General features: G+C 39.3%; 1 protein-coding gene across 2 annotated transcripts in view; it reads left to right on the top strand.

Annotated features, from left to right (window-relative positions):
- TTC27 (tetratricopeptide repeat domain 27) overlaps positions 1 to 17,030 on the top strand; it is a 186,632-nt gene that overhangs the window by 149,075 nt on the left and 20,527 nt on the right. For both annotated transcript variants that reach the window (XM_042933281.1, XM_042933280.1), the window contains 2 exons: positions 1,095 to 1,147; positions 7,293 to 7,458. In XM_042933281.1, coding sequence (XP_042789215.1) covers positions 1,095 to 1,147; positions 7,293 to 7,458 — 219 coding nt within the window. The remainder of the gene's footprint in view (positions 1 to 1,094; positions 1,148 to 7,292; positions 7,459 to 17,030) is intronic.

Raw genomic sequence — 17,030 nt, 5'->3', positions numbered from 1 at the left:
TTCTTAATCTCAGTAAGACTTGCTTCGTTTGATTTTTTTCCTCCCTGTGCTGCAGTCCTGAAAGTGCCTCTAGATGGAGGTGTAGGTTGATTGTTGAGACATCTCAGTTTACCTTCTCTTAAGGGTCACAGTTCCTTGCTGCTTGTTGTCCAACTTCTCAGAAACAGTTGTTTCCTAAATTTTGTCCAGTTTGTAGCTTTTTATTGTAACAAGGCTAGCCTGGTACTAACTGTGCTATGTCTGCAAGCAGAGGTCCATTGCCACTTGATTTTTAAATCATACATTTGGAACCTGAAAACTATACACTGTATATTTTGTAAAAAGCTCAACAAAGAGGAACAAGCATAATTCATATCGTTCTTGTTAGAATCAACATTCGTGCAATGGCTTTAATTTATTTTTGTCATTGCACAGAGGAATAGGGAAAGAAATATGTTTGATTGATGAAATATGTAGGAATAACACTGGAGAACACATACTCCTTTATTCTCCTATCTGATGAAGGATGATGGTAAAATAGCAAAGCCTTTCAATATACGAAAAGCAGGGGCGCCTGGGTGGCTCAGTCAGTTGAGCATCCAACTTTGGCTTAGGTCGTGATCTCATGGTTCATGAGTTCAAGCCCCACATTGGGGCTGTAAGCTACCAGCACGGAGCCCACTTCGGATCCTCTATCCCCCCCTCTGTCTCTACCTCCCCCACTCATGCTCTCTCTCTAAAAAATCAATAAATATTTTAAAAGGTATGAAAAACAATATTCTGCATAGCCTTGGATTTGTAATCAATCTAAATATTATGTAAATTATGTTGCAAATTGTCCAGTTATTTTGGAAATCTAAATTTGTAAATAAAATCTTAGCTAAGTTCCAAATTAGTGCTGTAAGAGTTGTGTCGATTTGCTGACCATTTTTGTTTGAAATTATACAAGTGAAGTTTAATTCATTGAATTTTCTCCTACAACTCAAACATTCCTTATTGACAAGTCTGATTGTAAAGAGCACATCTTGGACTCGGAAAATATGTTCTACTTTGGGTGGTAGCAGTTATTTTACCAAAATGAGAGTGGTGTATAACTGGATTCCCAATCATTTCAGAATGCTGAAGCTTGGAACAATTTGTCAACTTCCTATATCCGATTGAAACAAAAGTAAGTACATGAGACAAATATGAAGAACTCAGTTTCCAAAATGAGTGAGTTCAAAAAAAATTTTTTTTTAACAAATGAGATTTTCTTCCACTGAACACTGAACGTTGTGCCTTCCTTCTTTTCCTCTTGCCCATCCATGTCTTTGAATTAGAATGACTTAATATAGCCATTTGAATTCTAAACGTAGCTTATTTCGTGAAAACACTTACCATGTAATAAAAAAAGAAATATTATTTGGAATCTTTATTTGATACTGAAGTTTTACATCCTAAATTTCATTGCATGATAAAAGTAAGCATGCCTTTAGTTAGTCAACTTCATTGATAGATTCGTATCAATTGCTTGATGTGTACTAGATATTACTGAGAAATATAAGTATGAACCAATGTCTTCAGGAATTATAGATTGAAAAAATAAAATATCACTGTATTATTTTAAAAATTGATTAGCATTAGAACTAGTATGTGGTAGGGGCACCTGGGTGGCTTAGTTGGTTAAGTGTCTGACTTCTGCTCAGGTCACGATCTCACGTATGTGAGTTTGAGCCCTGCGTCGGGCTGTGTGCTGACAGCTCAGAGCCTGGAGCCTGCTTCGGAATCTGTGTCTCCCTCTTTCTCTGCCCCTCCCCCTTCCTTGCTCACGCTCTTTGTCGCTCTCAAAAATAAATAAACATTAAAAAATTTTTTAAAGAAGTAGTATATTGTAAATATCAAATGGGAAATACAAAAAGAGCTATAATAGGGCACCTGGGTGGCTCAGTTGGTTAAACGTCTGACTTCGGCTCAGATCACGATCTTGTTGTTTGTGAGTTCAAGCCCCACGTCGGGCTCTGTGCTGTCAGTTTGAAGCCTGGAGCCTGCTTCAGATTCTGTGTCTCCCTCTCTCTTTGCCCCTCCCCCACTCATGCTCACTCTCTCTCTCTCTCTCTCTCTCTCTCTCTCTCTCAGTAATAAATAAACATTAAAAAAATTTTAAAAAAAACCAAAGAGCTCTAATAATAGTGACATTCATGGAACACTCATTCTTTTTTAAGTTTATTTTTATTTATTTTGGTAGAGATATAGAGAGAAAGTGGGGGAGTGGCAGAGAGAGAGGGAGACAGAATACCAAGCAGGCTGCACCGATGTGGGGCTCGAACTCATGAACTGTGAGATCCTGATCCGAGCTGAAGTCTAGAATCCATCTCTTAGCTGACAGCCCCCCAGTCGCCCCTAGAACACTCATTCTATGCCAGGCACTCTCTGTAGGTCTCAGAAGAGAAAAGGATTATGGTCCTGGTTCAGGAACACTTCTGAGAGAATGTTGGACTCAAGCTAAAATGTGAAGAATGGGTAGATGGACAGAGGAAAGCCTCTCAGGCAAGAGAAATGTGATCATATGCAGAACAAGTAAACTATACCAACTATAGATTATAGTGAGGTCTCTAGGGAGAGGGAAGGTTGGAGTCAAATGGCAGTGTGTTCTGATGATTTGACTAACAAGTTGAGACTATCCTGTTGGCAGTAGGAAGCCAGGATTTCGGGGGTGGGTGGGGTTTGGGGGGGAGGGAAGTTCATGAAGAAAGAAGCTTTTGGGGAAGATTTATCTGGTGGCAGTGTGAGACAGACTAGAGAGGAAACTGGGGGCTGGGAACCCAATCAGGAGACAGCTGTTGTAACAGTCCAGGCAGGAGATAACTAGCCTGGAAAAAGAAGGGGCCGATGCCAGTTTATAAAGGGGACAACCAAATGGCCTTATTGACTGGCCACAGAAAGCCAAGGAAAGGGAAGAGACAGGGTTTCTGTTGCCAGAGTTTACTAGTAAGTGAAGGAAAGGATGGATCTATTTCCATTTTCATTTGGCCTTATTTTCAAGCTTAATTTAATTTTTCTTTGTGGATTCACAAGATACTTCTGAAGATATCATTAAATCCACATTACATAGAGATCATGAAATGCTTCTGCTGCCCTTGGATGACAAACTACATAAATAAAGTACTGTTTTTTCTACTGCTGTCTTCGGAAAATAATACTATGTTCTTGATTGCAACTGATTGTGTTAAAATTCCCTGGGGACCCTTTTGGTTTAAAGCAAGGGCAGGGGAAATCCCTGTCATAGTTGTAGAGTGATCTCAGTGGTTTTTTCTGGTAACCCTGATAATTTTGTATGTAGTGAGGCTCTTGTATGTACCTTCTCTTCAGCCCACTAGCCCTGAGCATTCCTCTTTTTCTCGTAGGGGTTCCTCACATTGTTTGACTTCTTTTTGACACTTTCTTGTCTTCCTGCAGCTCCGTAAATAGGTTTTTGTGTAAAAGTGGGGTTGTAAGGTCAGAGGTGAATCACTGCTTTATTGTTGCCTTTTTGCTCTTTCCTTTCTTTGCTGCTGTTCCAGACGTGGCTCATTTTTGACTCGTGAGATTGTTACTTCAGGGGTAAATTATGACCGCTCCTCTCAAAAGAATTCTATCCATGCCTAAAAGGAACCCTTCAAACCATGTCATCTGCCCCTTTCCTCTCTTGGGGTTCTTCACTAATGTGCTCTTTTTGCTGTTTCATCTGGTTCCCTAGATGTCATGTCCTTTGGGAAAATCTTCCATCTTTCTGTATAACTTGAAAAAAATTTTTTTTTATGTTTATTCATTTTTTTTTTTTCTTTGAGAGAGAGCGTGAGTGGGGGAGTGGGAGAGGGAGGGAGGGAGGGAGAGAGAGGGAGAGAGAAAGACATAGAATCCAAAGCAGGCTCCAGGCTATGAGCTGCCAGCACAGAGCCCGACATGGGGCTCGAACTCACAGACCATGAGATCATGACCTGAGCTGAAGTCGGACGCTTAACTGACTGAGCCACCCAGGCGCCCCTGTATAACTTTTACAGTGCAGTGTCACAACCACTCTGGGCTTAATAAGTGAATCCTGAACTGAAGATCTTTGTGAAGAGGCCATACTTAACTAGAAAAGAATTCATAGCAAAAACGTTGAGACCTGGAAATTGAGGTTAGAGGACCAGAAGACATGCAGGAGAAGGGATAATCCTCCTGCCTAGGTTGCTACCTGTTGAGTTCTTTTCCGGCAAGATGACCTCACCCAGCCCCACACGGATGGGAGAACCCCAGGCATGGTCCGCCACTGTTGAAGGCAGTTGCTGCCACATGGGAGGTGGGCTCTGGGAGTACAACAGAGAAAGGAAAAAAGACACATGCACACATACATACATACACACATCCTCCCCAAACAGTTTAAGGCTGAATTTGAAGAAGTGTTACAGCAAGGGTACCTTCATTTTTAACTATGAAGGTTAGTGGGCCAAGAGATAAGCCAGTCAGTCTGTTCCATAACACCTCTAGGTAAATTGTTATGACATGGCCATTCTTCTTTTCAAATGCTTCAGGGAGTGATTCTCAGGGCAGTGGCCTGGGATGACCAGAAGAACCTCCATTATCCCTTCCAGAATTTGCCTTGAAGTCATCAAGGAGGAGATGCCTTGTTGAAACACTGGGGCTCAGCAAGGAAAGGGAGGTGGACCTTGTAGTCTTAAATGAACAAACTCAAAATGGCTTTGGAAAAGGAGATTGGTAGCATACATTTGAAGGAGGTTACTGTAACTGTCCAGTAAAACATTTATGATCCATAAAGGAACCAGAGTCTTATCCAGCCAGCTGAGTAAAGCCTGAGAATCTTTTTGTTGGGTGAGATGTTTAACATTTCGAATAGGTGAAATGAAGTTCTGTTGATTTCCTTGTCAGTATCAAGTTTTTAATAGTCTTTTTCTCTTTTCTGAAGTGGCTTATATAAGACAAGGATTACTTTATGGTTTGCTATACCGTTTCTGTAAAACTGCCTAGCCTTTTTTTTTTAACTTTAATTGATTTATTTGGCTATTTCTTTAGCTCATCTTTATTTGTTCATAGCATTCTCTTTATGATTTTTTTCAAAAAATTATTAATCTTATTTGTGCCATTTTCTTTTATTCTAAATGGAATTTAGTTAGACATTTGTCTGTTTTATTTTATTTTTTTCAAAGAACCAGCTTTTGGTTTTGTTAATCATTTCTACTTTTGTTTTTTGTTTTTTTTGTTTTTTTTAAAGATTTTATTTTTAAGTAATCTCTACACCCAATGTGGGGCTCAAACTCACAACATCGAAATCAAGACTCACATGCTCCACCAACTGAGCCAGCCAGGTGCCCCTAGTTTTTCTTTATATTTACTTTCTTATTATTTTCTTCTTTCTTAAGTTTATTTGGTATTTTCTACCATATTAAGTTGAATGTTTTCACTAATTATGTCATTTTTTGTAATAAATGCATTTAAGATCATAAATTTCCTGCTACATACTGCTTCAGCTATATCCTGCAGATGGTGATAAATAGTAATTTTCATTATGTTCAAAGTATTTTGTACTTTCTTGATGAATTTTTAAAAAATTATTTTTGAGAGAGAGAGGCAGAGAGAGACAGCACGTGTGAGGGAGGGGCAGAGAGAGAGAGGGAGACCTAGAATCCAAAGCAGGCTCCAGGCTCCAGGCTCCGAGTTGTCAGCACAAAGCCAGATGAGGGGCTTGAACTCACAAACTGTGAGATCATGACCTGAGCCAAAGTCGGATGCTTAACTGACTGAGCCACCCAGGAGCTCCTTGATGATTTATTTTTGACAGAAGAGACACCAATGGTGGGGCGAACTCACAAACCTCGAGATCATGACCTGACCCAAAGTCAGACACTTAACCGACTGAGGCATCCAGGCACCCGTAAATATTTTGTACTTTCTGATATGAGTTTCTTTTTCCCCTTGCTGTGGTTTCCTTTTTTATTAGACGTGCATTGTTAAGTTTCCATATATTTCAATTTAGTATTGATTTCTTATTTAATTTCAGAAAATATAGTCTGTATACTTTCAGTTTCACTTTTTTTACACAAACAACTAGTAATTTTTGTTCTCAATAATAGTTAAATGTAATGACATATTTCATCACTTTCTTTTCTCACCATTGATCATTTATTGTATCCCTTTCTTTCTGGCTGAATTCCCTTTTATTTTTGTAAGAGAAGGTCCTTTAGTGGTTCTATAAGATAGGGGCAGAAGGTGTAAACTTTCTTAGTCTTTGTACATCTGTAAGTGTTTGATTTTGCACTTATTTTTGAGTGGTAAATTTAGCTGGTTGTAAAATTTGGGGCATGGCAATTATTTTCATGCAGTGCTTTATTCTGTTGTCTTCTACATCTTTTGTTGCTAATGAAATATCTGCTATTCTCTCATTGTCATGCTTTTTTAGGTTTTAGGATTATCTTTTTAAATTTTTACTTAATTTTTTATTTTTTTTTTATTTTAGAGAGAGAGAGAGCATGCAAGCAGGGGAGAGGGACAGAGGGAGAGAGAGAGAGAATCTTAAGCAGGCTCCACGCTCAGTGTGGAGCCTGATGTGAGGGTCCATCTCATGACCCTGGGATCATGACCCGAGCTGAAATCAAGAGTCCAATGCTCAATTGACTGAGCCACCCAGGCGCCCCTGGAGTTATCTTTATGTTTTGAAATTTTGTACAGTATACCTAGGTGTTGGTTTATCTTTATTTATAATATTCGGTACAAAAGTATACTTTTGATCATAGAATTTAGGTCTTTGTTCAGTTCTGGAAAATTCTCAACTATTATCTTTTCGAATATTGTGTCCTGACATTTTCTGCATCTATCTGTTTACTCTGCCATGTCTATCAAATGTATATCTGAACCTTATGTCTCATTCTTTCTTCTCTTTATTACTCTTTTATTTTTTAATCTGAATTCCATGTAGATTTCTCACTGTTGTCTTCCAGTTAGTTCATCAGTTCTCTCTTTGTGTACATTCTAGTTTTTTGTCAGCTATTGAGGGTTTTTTAAATTTGTTTTAATGTCTCTTTCAATTCCAAAATTTCCAGTTGCTTTTTATTTACATCTCCCTTTCCTTGTTGCGCTTCTACCTGTTTTGTTTTGCAATTTCTTGCTCCTTTTAAATTAAAGAAAATTTGTAGGCCAATTTGAGGTGGTTTGAGGTTGTTTGGGTCTCAAATTCTGTACTAACATGAATGACTAAGGACTGACAGAAAGTCCACATTAACATTTTATGCATTAAGTTACATAGTTTATTTAGGTATGATTATTCATTATTATTCTCTTTAAAATCTGGTCTTTAATAGAGTAAAAGCTTTTAGGACTTTACAAGAAGCCCTCAAGTGCAACTATGAACACTGGCAAATCTGGGAAAACTACATTCTCACTAGCACTGATGTTGGGGAATTTTCAGAAGCCATTAAAGCTTATCACCGGCTCTTGGACTTACGAGACAAATACAAAGATGTTCAGGTAAGACATTCATATTTTGACTTTTCAACTTGTGATTGATGTTAATGCTTGATTATATGATTGTGATGTTGACTAAATATGTATTTGGTTTTGGTTCTGGTTTCTGGCACAGAGCTCCAAAAACCTTTGGAATTTCCTAAGTGATGACAGCCATAAAGGTGTCTTTTGTTGAGTTAATGAGGTGACTTTTGGAAAGCACCTTAAGGATGGGGTTGGTTGCCAGGGAGTCAGTCATGTGATTAGAGGGTTGGGACTTTTAGTCCCATAACCTCCATTCCCCCTTTCTCCATGACCTCCTAGGAGGGGAAAGGGTTTGGAGATTGAACTCAATCACCAATGGCCAGTGATTTAATCAATTTGTCTTTGTGATTAAGTTCCTGTAAAAACCCAGAAGTATATGGTTGGAAGAGCTTCTGGCTTGGTGAACACATGGAGGTACAGGGAGAATGGTACACCCTGAGAGAGCATGGAAGCACCATGCCTTTTCCCACATATTTTGCCCTACGCTCCTCTTCCATCTGGCTGTTTCTGAGTTACATCTTTTCAAAATAAACCAGTAATCTAGTAAGTAAAATATTTCTTGGGGTTCTTTGAACTGCTCTAACAAACTAGCCCAACCCAAGGAGGGCGTTGTTGAAACCACTTACAAAGCACAGGTGATGACCGAGACTTGGAACTGGCATTGGAGGTGGGGAGCAGGAGGGGTCAGCGCTTGTATAGGACTCAGACCTCAATCTGTGGGATCTGCTGTTCTCTCCAGGTAGATCGTGTCAGAATTGAGTTTGTAGTGTGGGGAACTCCCCGGCCTACACGCATGTGTGCACATGTGCGTACATGCACGCACGTACGCACACACGTCAGGATTGGTGACCAGAATCATCTGAATGATATAAACTGTTTCCTTGGCTATACACAGGAAAATTGTGTTGAACACATGTAATGTATAAAACGAGTGTTTTTTCTCTAGTTGAATATTCTTCATTACGTATTCTGGCATTCCAGTGTCAAATATGTTTGTGCAGTCACAGACTGAATGTTACCGTGACTCAGTTAAGGAAATCTGTTATGTGGTTTATGTATATACAGTGGGCTTGCAGAAATGAAATAGAATGATGTTTGTGTGATTTACTGCTTTGGTTATCTCAGTGTAATAGCTGGAGCAAGTCCCATTCTCATTTGTTCCCTCATTGGACAAGCATTTACTGCCCACTTTCAGATGTTTTGAACAATATAGAAATGAAGCCTAACATTTTCTTTGCAGTGTTTAGTGAAATTGTCCTCTTGGTGAGATGCAGTCAGAATGGTTGACTCTAACACTGTACAAAAAACACTAGATCCGTTCAGAAAACATGGGAAACTTGAAGCCACTGAGTTTGTCACCCAGCAGGATGACATATACAAGATCTTGTGGTTTAATTGTAGGTCAAGACTGTATAAAGACAGGGCTGTGCAGGAGCCTGTGGGTTACAAAGTCAGGGGGCTTGAAAATACAACACTTTGCATGAATCGGTACATGCTATTTAAAATGTTGAAGCTGGAATTATGAAAAAACAAGAAGTAACTTCTAATGTGTGATAATACCTCTCTATTTTTATGACCTATTGTCTGTACTCCAGCTGTTCTGAAATTTACCTTATACGGGCCCTGTCTTATAGCCCCAGCCCTTGATGTATGCATGGTCTCGCAAGCTCAGCCAAGTTCCTTTAAGGCTCAGGTTTTAAGCCGTTCACTTGAAAGGTCTTTTGGCTTTGAGTAGAAGCATACCTACTTCCAGGATGTATGTCAACCCCTTTGAATTAGTTTTCTTCTTCTTACACTTTCTTTTGTCCTTGCTAAATATTGTACACTGACCTTCCATTATAGAAAGAAGGGACTTGAATTTTATGGATCAACTGAAATGTGAATGGAGGCATGGCAGAATGTTCCATCCTGGAGAGGAATGGAGCCCTAGCAAATCTGTTTGCATGGTTTCCTGGCAGCCTAATATGTGTCCTGTTGACAGAGCTGACATCCTCTGTTGAGGCAGCTCTTTTTCTTCTACACTTAGCCTGTTGATAAAGGGCACCAATGAGGCTGTGAACAGATCTTGATATGTCACCAAACCACTGGGATGGGGCAGAGATTCCAAAGTACTTATCTCTGGTTTACTTCAACTGTAATTTTTTCAAAGATCTTTCTTCACTAGAAAGCATTGTGTAAGCTGTTCCTAAAATCTCAGGGAGAAGGTAAATAATTTACATTGGTATTTCATTCCAATTTATACTTGAAATAACTTCTGTGTGTTTTTTCTTTCACATTTAAAAAATGTGCATCAAACATTCAAATCCAACACTCCTCATTTAGACACCACCGCTGGCTCAATTCCAGCATTCTTTAGAATTACAAACTGTCAGAGCAGGAAGGGCCTGTAGAGCAGTCCCGTGGGCTCGGCAGGATAAACCACCATGGGTTGGAAAGGAGCATGAAGACCCGCTCCTGCCTGGACTAGAAGGGTTGCTTCTCCGGTTGTCAACCTGCTCTCCTGTCCTGCTGCTGTTGCTGCTGGAGATGTCACGTCTCCCTGAATTGTCTTAGAATTGGCTCCTTGGCCAGTCCGATGCCATTAATCTTCCATCACGTGCCTCCAACTTCTAACTGATCTGCTTTTCTTTTGGATGCAAGTGGGATTTCCCTTCCAAATCCATATTTTAACTCATGGCAATCCTTCATATCTGCTAAGGATTGTAGTAATTGACTTACCAGACTGGCTTTTTGGATTTTCCCGAGAAAATCCTGATCACTCTTCTATGCTCGGCACCCTTGGAGTTGGTTTTATGTAAGGAGCCCAACTGGCTAGGTCTAGGCCTGTCTCCTTCTGTGAGAGATGGACTTGGGTGGGTTATGGTACGTAAGCATCGAAGTGAGGGGTACTTTTCTCTTTTATCTCTCACTTATTTTCCTGTGCTTCCCAAGGCACATAAAGCAGGTCAAAGTGGGACATGGTAGAGGAATAATAACCTTTATTGGGGGCTTATTGTCAGACACCCTTCGAAGCACTTGACATGGATTAGCTCAGTTCTCAGCACAGCTTTATGGGGTAGTTTTGTGTGTTGGACTCTGCAACATACGTATGTGTCTTCCCCCTTGTTTTAAGGGAGCTAATGATAATCAAAATAACTGTTCAAAAATTGTTCTCAAAAGCTGTTACTTCCACCTCATAAAGAGTTATCGAGTCATCAGGATATTGCTGATTTTCGTTGACTTAGGTGTATCAGTATGCCAGATTGTCTAGCTCTCCCGTCTCTGGCAGGCCTGTATTCCGAAAGAAAGGCAAGACAAAAATGAAACAGTTGCTTTACTGAAGATGATGATGTAAAGTAGGTTCAGCCTTGATCATTCCAGTCTCCTGCAATTAAATTAGCCGGAAACGTGCTGGAGAATCTTACTTACGTTTTTCTTCTGTCCCTACGGTTCCTCTACGACTCCTAGCCTAGGAGTGTCCTTCTCTTTTCTCTCTTGGGAGGGAAAAAATTCTTGCACATGTCTAGAGTAATACTGCTGTATTTGAGTATGGGTAAGAGTGTGGGGAGAGAGGTGACACTTAGAATAATATACTGGTAGTCACAGTAGCAAATACCAAGGAGAAAACTGGCAAAAATAATCTGAGTTTAGTTAGTCGATTTTGAAGATAAAACTTTCAGTTGTTGATTTAGCTTGTTGTGTACTGAATCCAGTTCATTGGAATTGTAAGAACACACGCTCATAAATCTTTCGGGAACCTCCTGTAAGAAAGAATAAAGAGACTCACATAATAGTTTTTTATTCTGGGGAATTCTGGGCAATTCTCAGTCAATACCATTCATTTTGAAGTAAAAATGTATTCTTAAGTTTTTACTGAAGAATTAAAGAAGAAACAAAGCTTAATGTATAACAAAGGATTACTTTTTTCCCCCTTCGATTTAACAAGCCTCAATTCTGAATGCGTAGAGATACATTTTGAGCATTTTTCAGAAAAGGAAAAAAAGTCTTAAAAAAAAAACAAAACCTGAAACTTTTCCTGACACAAATTGAGATGCTTTAAAAAAAATTTTTTTTTAAATTTTTATTTATTTTGGAGAGACAGATCAAGACAGAGTGTGAGCAGGGGAGGGGCAGAGAGAGAGGGAAACACAGAATCTGCAGCAGGTTCCAGGCTCTGAGCTGTCAGCACAGAGCCTGACGCAGGGCTCGAACTCACGAACCATGAGATCATGACCTGAGCCAAAGTCAGCCACTTAACTGATGGAGCCACCCGGGCACCCGTGAGATGCTTTGATTGAACTTTTATCTTAGATTTTTCAAACATATTTTGGTGATCGTGCAGCTTTTCACTCCTTCCAGCAAATCTAATTATTAGGAATTTGTACCCATGGAAAAAATCATGTTCTGATTTTCATTTAAAATATTCTAATCCTGAATTTAAGTGAAAATCTTTTGGCTTTCTGGAGAAAATTATTAGCATTTAGTTTAAATTTATGGCCAGCTAAACAACAAGGCAAGGATATGGAGAAAAAGGACCCCTTGTGCACTGTTGGTGGGAATGCAAACTGGTGCAGCCACTGTGGAAAACAGTATGGAGATTCTTCAAAAAAGTTTAAAAAAAGAGGGGCGCCTGGGTGGCTCAGTCGGTTAAGCGTCTGACTTCAGCTCAGGGCACGATCTCGTGGTTCGTGGGTTTGAGCCCCGCGCCGGGCTGTGTGCTGACAGCTCAGAGCTTGGAGCCTGTGTCAGATTCTGTGTCTCCCCCTTTCTTTGACCCTCCCCTGCTCGCACTCTGTCTCTCTCTCAAAAATAAATAAACATTAAAAAAAAGTTTAAAAAAGAACTAGCCTATGATCCAGTTATCACACTACCAGGTATTTACCCTAGCAATACGAAAATGCTGATTTGAATGGATACATGTAGCAATGTTTATTGCAACGTTATTTACAACAGCTAAATTATGGAAGCAACCCAAGTGCCCATCAATAGATGAATGGGTAAAGAAGATGTGGTGTATATATATAGAATGGAATACTACTCAGCCATAAAAAGAATGAAATCTTGCCATTTGCAGCAACATGGATGGAGCTAGAATGTATTATGCTAAGTGAAACAAGCCAGTCACAGAAAGACAAATACCATATGATTTCACTCATTGTTCACAAAACAACTGAACAAAGGGAAAAAAGAGAGACAAATAAAAAACCACTCTTACCTATAGAGAACGAACCAATGGTTAGGAGAGGTGAGGTGGGTGGGAGGATGGGTGAAATAGAGGAAGGGGATTAAGAACACACTTATCCGTGATGAGCACTGTAACATATGAGGCTGTTGAATCATTGTATTGTACACCTGAAACTGTGTAACACTGTATGTTAATCACACTGGAATTAAAGTAAGTTTAAAATAATTTGAGGCCAGCTGATATTTTATCTCTTTTCCTCTAATTCTTCCTTTGTTCCTCAAATTCAGAATATGAAACACAACTCCTATTGTACAGTAGTATTTCATCTGTATATGAATATTTCAATGAGTTTGAAATTAGTTTCTATAAAAGTTCAGTGTTTTTAGAAACAATTAATGGCAGCTTTGGGCTTCCTGAGACTTCCCTCCTGTAGCCCCACTGCCACACACAGGAGCACCAAGAACCGTGCATATTGTGAGAAATATTGCTCATAAACAAAGCGCTTTGAATTTTTATTCTTATTTTTTTTAATGTTTATTTAATTTAGAGAGAGAGAGCATGTGCTTGTGCACACTTGGGCGGGGGAGGGGCAGAGAGATTGAGGGAGAGAGAGACTCCCAAGCAGGCTCTACTCTCTCAGCACAAAGTCTGATGCAGGGTTCGATTCCCGTGACCATGAGATCATGACGTGAGCTGAAATCAAGAGTCAGATGCTTAACAAACTGAGCCACCCAGCCACCCCTAAAGAAAGCACTTTGAATAACATTTTTGAAGATGTCAGATCTTAAGGCTGTTAGCTTGATTTTTACATTTGGATTTGGAGACATATTCTTGAGAACATAACATCTAGATATAAGGAGCAACTTGCTCAGGTCAGATTATCATCTGTAGCACTTTATAATGGAGAAATAGCCACAGTGAGATAATGTGTCAGGACCTGTTAATAGCTTTCCTTAGAAGTGCCTTGGAGTGCTGCTGGCAATGTTCATTGTCTGGCAGGTGTGGGTAGAATCACTCTGTAGTGATGTAATCATCATGGAAGGAAAGTTTTGCTGGCTAGTGATGGGCTCAGTCATATTTAGCTTCATAGAATATTTCTGACTGTCATCATGCTTTATTACAACCAGTCAGCGTGGACCAAGACAATTGATAGATTGTCTGGAATATTTTTATCTTGGCAAAAAAATTTTACTTATTTTGACTCTGCAAGTTTGGTAACAGGTGTCTTTCAAAAAAACTCTGATATTCTTATGTTTGACTCTACTTGACCTTATTCTATTTTAGTTTGCTTTAAAACTTTTTTAATTTATTTTTTTCTATTTCTTTGTAAATGTGACTTGTCATTTAAATTGTTTCTGTTGCATATGTGTGTTCATGTGTAAATGTATACTCCTTTTAATACAGACACAGGGTAAGTTAGCTGCAAATTATTCTGTATTTTTCACTGTTTGTAATAAATGAAGGAGTTGTATCTGTATCTTTTCTCCTTTTTCTCTCTGTGCCCTAATTTTGACTAATGCATAAACTAGTAAAACTTAGGAATGCGTTTCTATCGGAGTACATATTTATATTCATGTATTTTGAATATATATTTTTAGTTACCATAAAGCAAAATTTCATATTCCTGCATAATTAGTCTCTGTTCAGTTTTCCAGGTATTTATTATTGTAAATAATGCCATCAGTACCCTTGTAGATAAAGCCTTGTGTATAGCCATACTTCTTTCCTCAGGGTAAATTCTAATGTTGATTTATTAGTTTTTTCTTTTTTCTTTTTTCTCCTCCTCTTTCTCCTTCTCTTCCTCCTCCTCCTCCTTTTTTGATGACTGGGCCAATCATTTTGGGAAAAGAATTTAAGTATTGCAGTATTACTCCCCACTTGCTATTTGTAAATGGAAGAGGAAGGGATTAACATATATTAAGTGCTTGCTATGTTTCTGGCACTTAACATGGGTTATCTGTTATAGGGCACTCAATATTTGAGGTGGATACTAAATATTTCCCATTTTACAGTGGATGAATATGAAACACAGGGAAGTTACATAACTTGACCAGTCATGTAGCTAGTAGGATCCAAAGACAGGAATCACATTTAGGTATGCCTGTTTTTCTCCTTTGTGTCATATCTTGAAGTCTATGGGATGTCTTATGTTAAAAACACATTTCCACATTATATTAGTGAGTATGTGAACTATACAGAACAAAGTTTTTTTAAATTGGGGTATAATTTACATATATTAAAATTACAGATCTTGGGTGTTAGTTGCTGTATTTGGATCGTTTATATGTTCTTACATAACCACCACCCAAAACAGGTGTGGAACATTTTCGTCACCACAGATGTCCTTTTATGTCCCTTTCTAGTCAATTGTACCACCACCCTTTCTCCCCAAGCCAGGCAACTGCTTTCTGATTTCTGCAGCATGGTTCAATTTTGCTTTTTCTTAAATGTCAGATACAGAGAATCATGTACTGTGTGTTCTTGTATACTGATGTTCTTTGTGTGGATTTCCGTGTGGTGTTTTCTTTGGGAAGGGGGGAGGTGATGTTGATGTGCAGTGGGGCAGCTGGCCAGCCAAACAAATCCTGCAGCGAGTGGTGGCTAGGTATTACCTGAGAGAAAAGAGGGGAGGGAATGGATATATTTTGTACAAATTATATCTGTAAAGTAGGTTTTATCTCCCCTTGCTTGCTGAGGTATCTGAGGCTCTGTAAGGTAAGCTAATAAGGCTGGTGTTTCATAACTAGCAAGTGGTAGGAAAGCCAAGACTTGAAGCTTAAAGTCTGGCCTATTTAACCTGAAGCCTGTGCATGCCTTTTCCACACTCTTAAGACTTTTTTTTTTTTTTTTTTTTTCCTGAAGAAGGGGGAAAAAAAATCACCAAATATTAAACTGCCTACCTCACTGTGATAACTGAGGCTTGGGGAAGCCAAGGGTCAGAGTTATCAGGCCAGGAAACAGAGCAAGTTCTTTAAAGAGCTCCCAAGTGGAGCAGGGAGGTAGCCAAGCTGGGAGGTGGAAAATGGCTTCATTCCTGGCCTGGAGCCCTCCTGGACTGAAGGCAATCCCATTCCTTCCTGCTTTGAAGACCTCCAGCACTCAAAAGCCCAACACCTTGTACTCTCAGCCAAGGTTTTGGTGAGACCTGGCCAAGGACTCCAAGGCTAGTGTTGGAGAAAGGGATAGTTAGGCTTTTCTCTTTGTGGGGATTCTTCAGCATGTACATTGGAATCGCTGTTCTTCCATGTGAGGAAGCGGGAACTTTCTTCAGGGACTGGAGATGGCTCCCCAATTCATTCTCTGCTTGCTGCATCCCCTAGGCATGTTCCGGGATGGAGGTGAGAAAGAGGCCTAGGATAGAGAATGAGATGAAGGTTCCATATCACCTAAGTGGATGAGAGATGTGGGCGAGGGCTTAAGAGGTCATTGCGGGGCATCTGTGGTGTGGCATTGGTTTGGGTAGGATGTGAGGAGCTACAGGGCTGTTTATATTGATGAAAATGAAATCCCTCTAAGCATGCAGGCTGAAACAATATACATAGATTATTTTATGATACACCAAATGAATTCCAAATGGACTAACTGTATGCACAGTATTTTTTCATCTCATAAGAAAATCAGGAATAGAAGTGGATACTTCCCAAATTTTCTGAACTTTAAAGCAATAAAAGAAAACTTGAATTTTTATGACTACATTTTAAAAGTATGTGACAGAATATTTGTAACAAATAGGAAAGATAAAAAGCTAATAATACCCTTATTATATGAAGAGTTAACATCTGCCACAGGAATGAAATGTGACAGAACAGAGAATTCAGAAACAGACTCAAGTAAGTATGAGAATTTAGTCCATGATAAAGATGACATTTTTAAAATCTGTGGGATAAAAATAGAATTTTCAATATGTATTGGAACGGTTGGCCAAGCGTTTGGGACCCAAACCAAAGCTCTGCTTCACTGCTTAAACCAAAATAAATTCAAATGGATAAAATATTTAGATTGAAATGCCTCGAGAAACAGGATTACGTTGTAGATGAGAGCATAGATTCTGGCGTTAGACCGTCTGGGCCTGCAGCCTGCCTCCGCCAATCACTGGCCGTGTGACCTTGGGGGAGTTAATCACTTTCTGTTCCACTGTCATGAGAGGGGGATTGTTGTGAGGATTAAGTAAGTTAATATACGTAAAGGGTTTGAGATGGTGCTTGGCGCACGCAGGTGTTATTAAGTGTAGCTGCCGTCATCATCAGCATCATCATCAAAGAAGTCAAAACCATAAAGGCACTAAAAGAAGGTATGGTAAATATTTTATAGGCATAGGGTTGGAGACACTATTTTTGATCATGACACAAACACCATTCTCCAGTAAGGAAAAGTTCGAGAGATTTGG

This window comes from Panthera leo, chromosome A3, assembly GCF_018350215.1.
Source record: "Panthera leo isolate Ple1 chromosome A3, P.leo_Ple1_pat1.1, whole genome shotgun sequence".
Lineage (NCBI taxonomy): Eukaryota > Metazoa > Chordata > Mammalia > Carnivora > Felidae > Panthera > Panthera leo.
The sequence above is the reverse complement of the archived record's forward strand: the minus strand, read 5'-3'. Positions and strand labels throughout refer to the sequence as shown.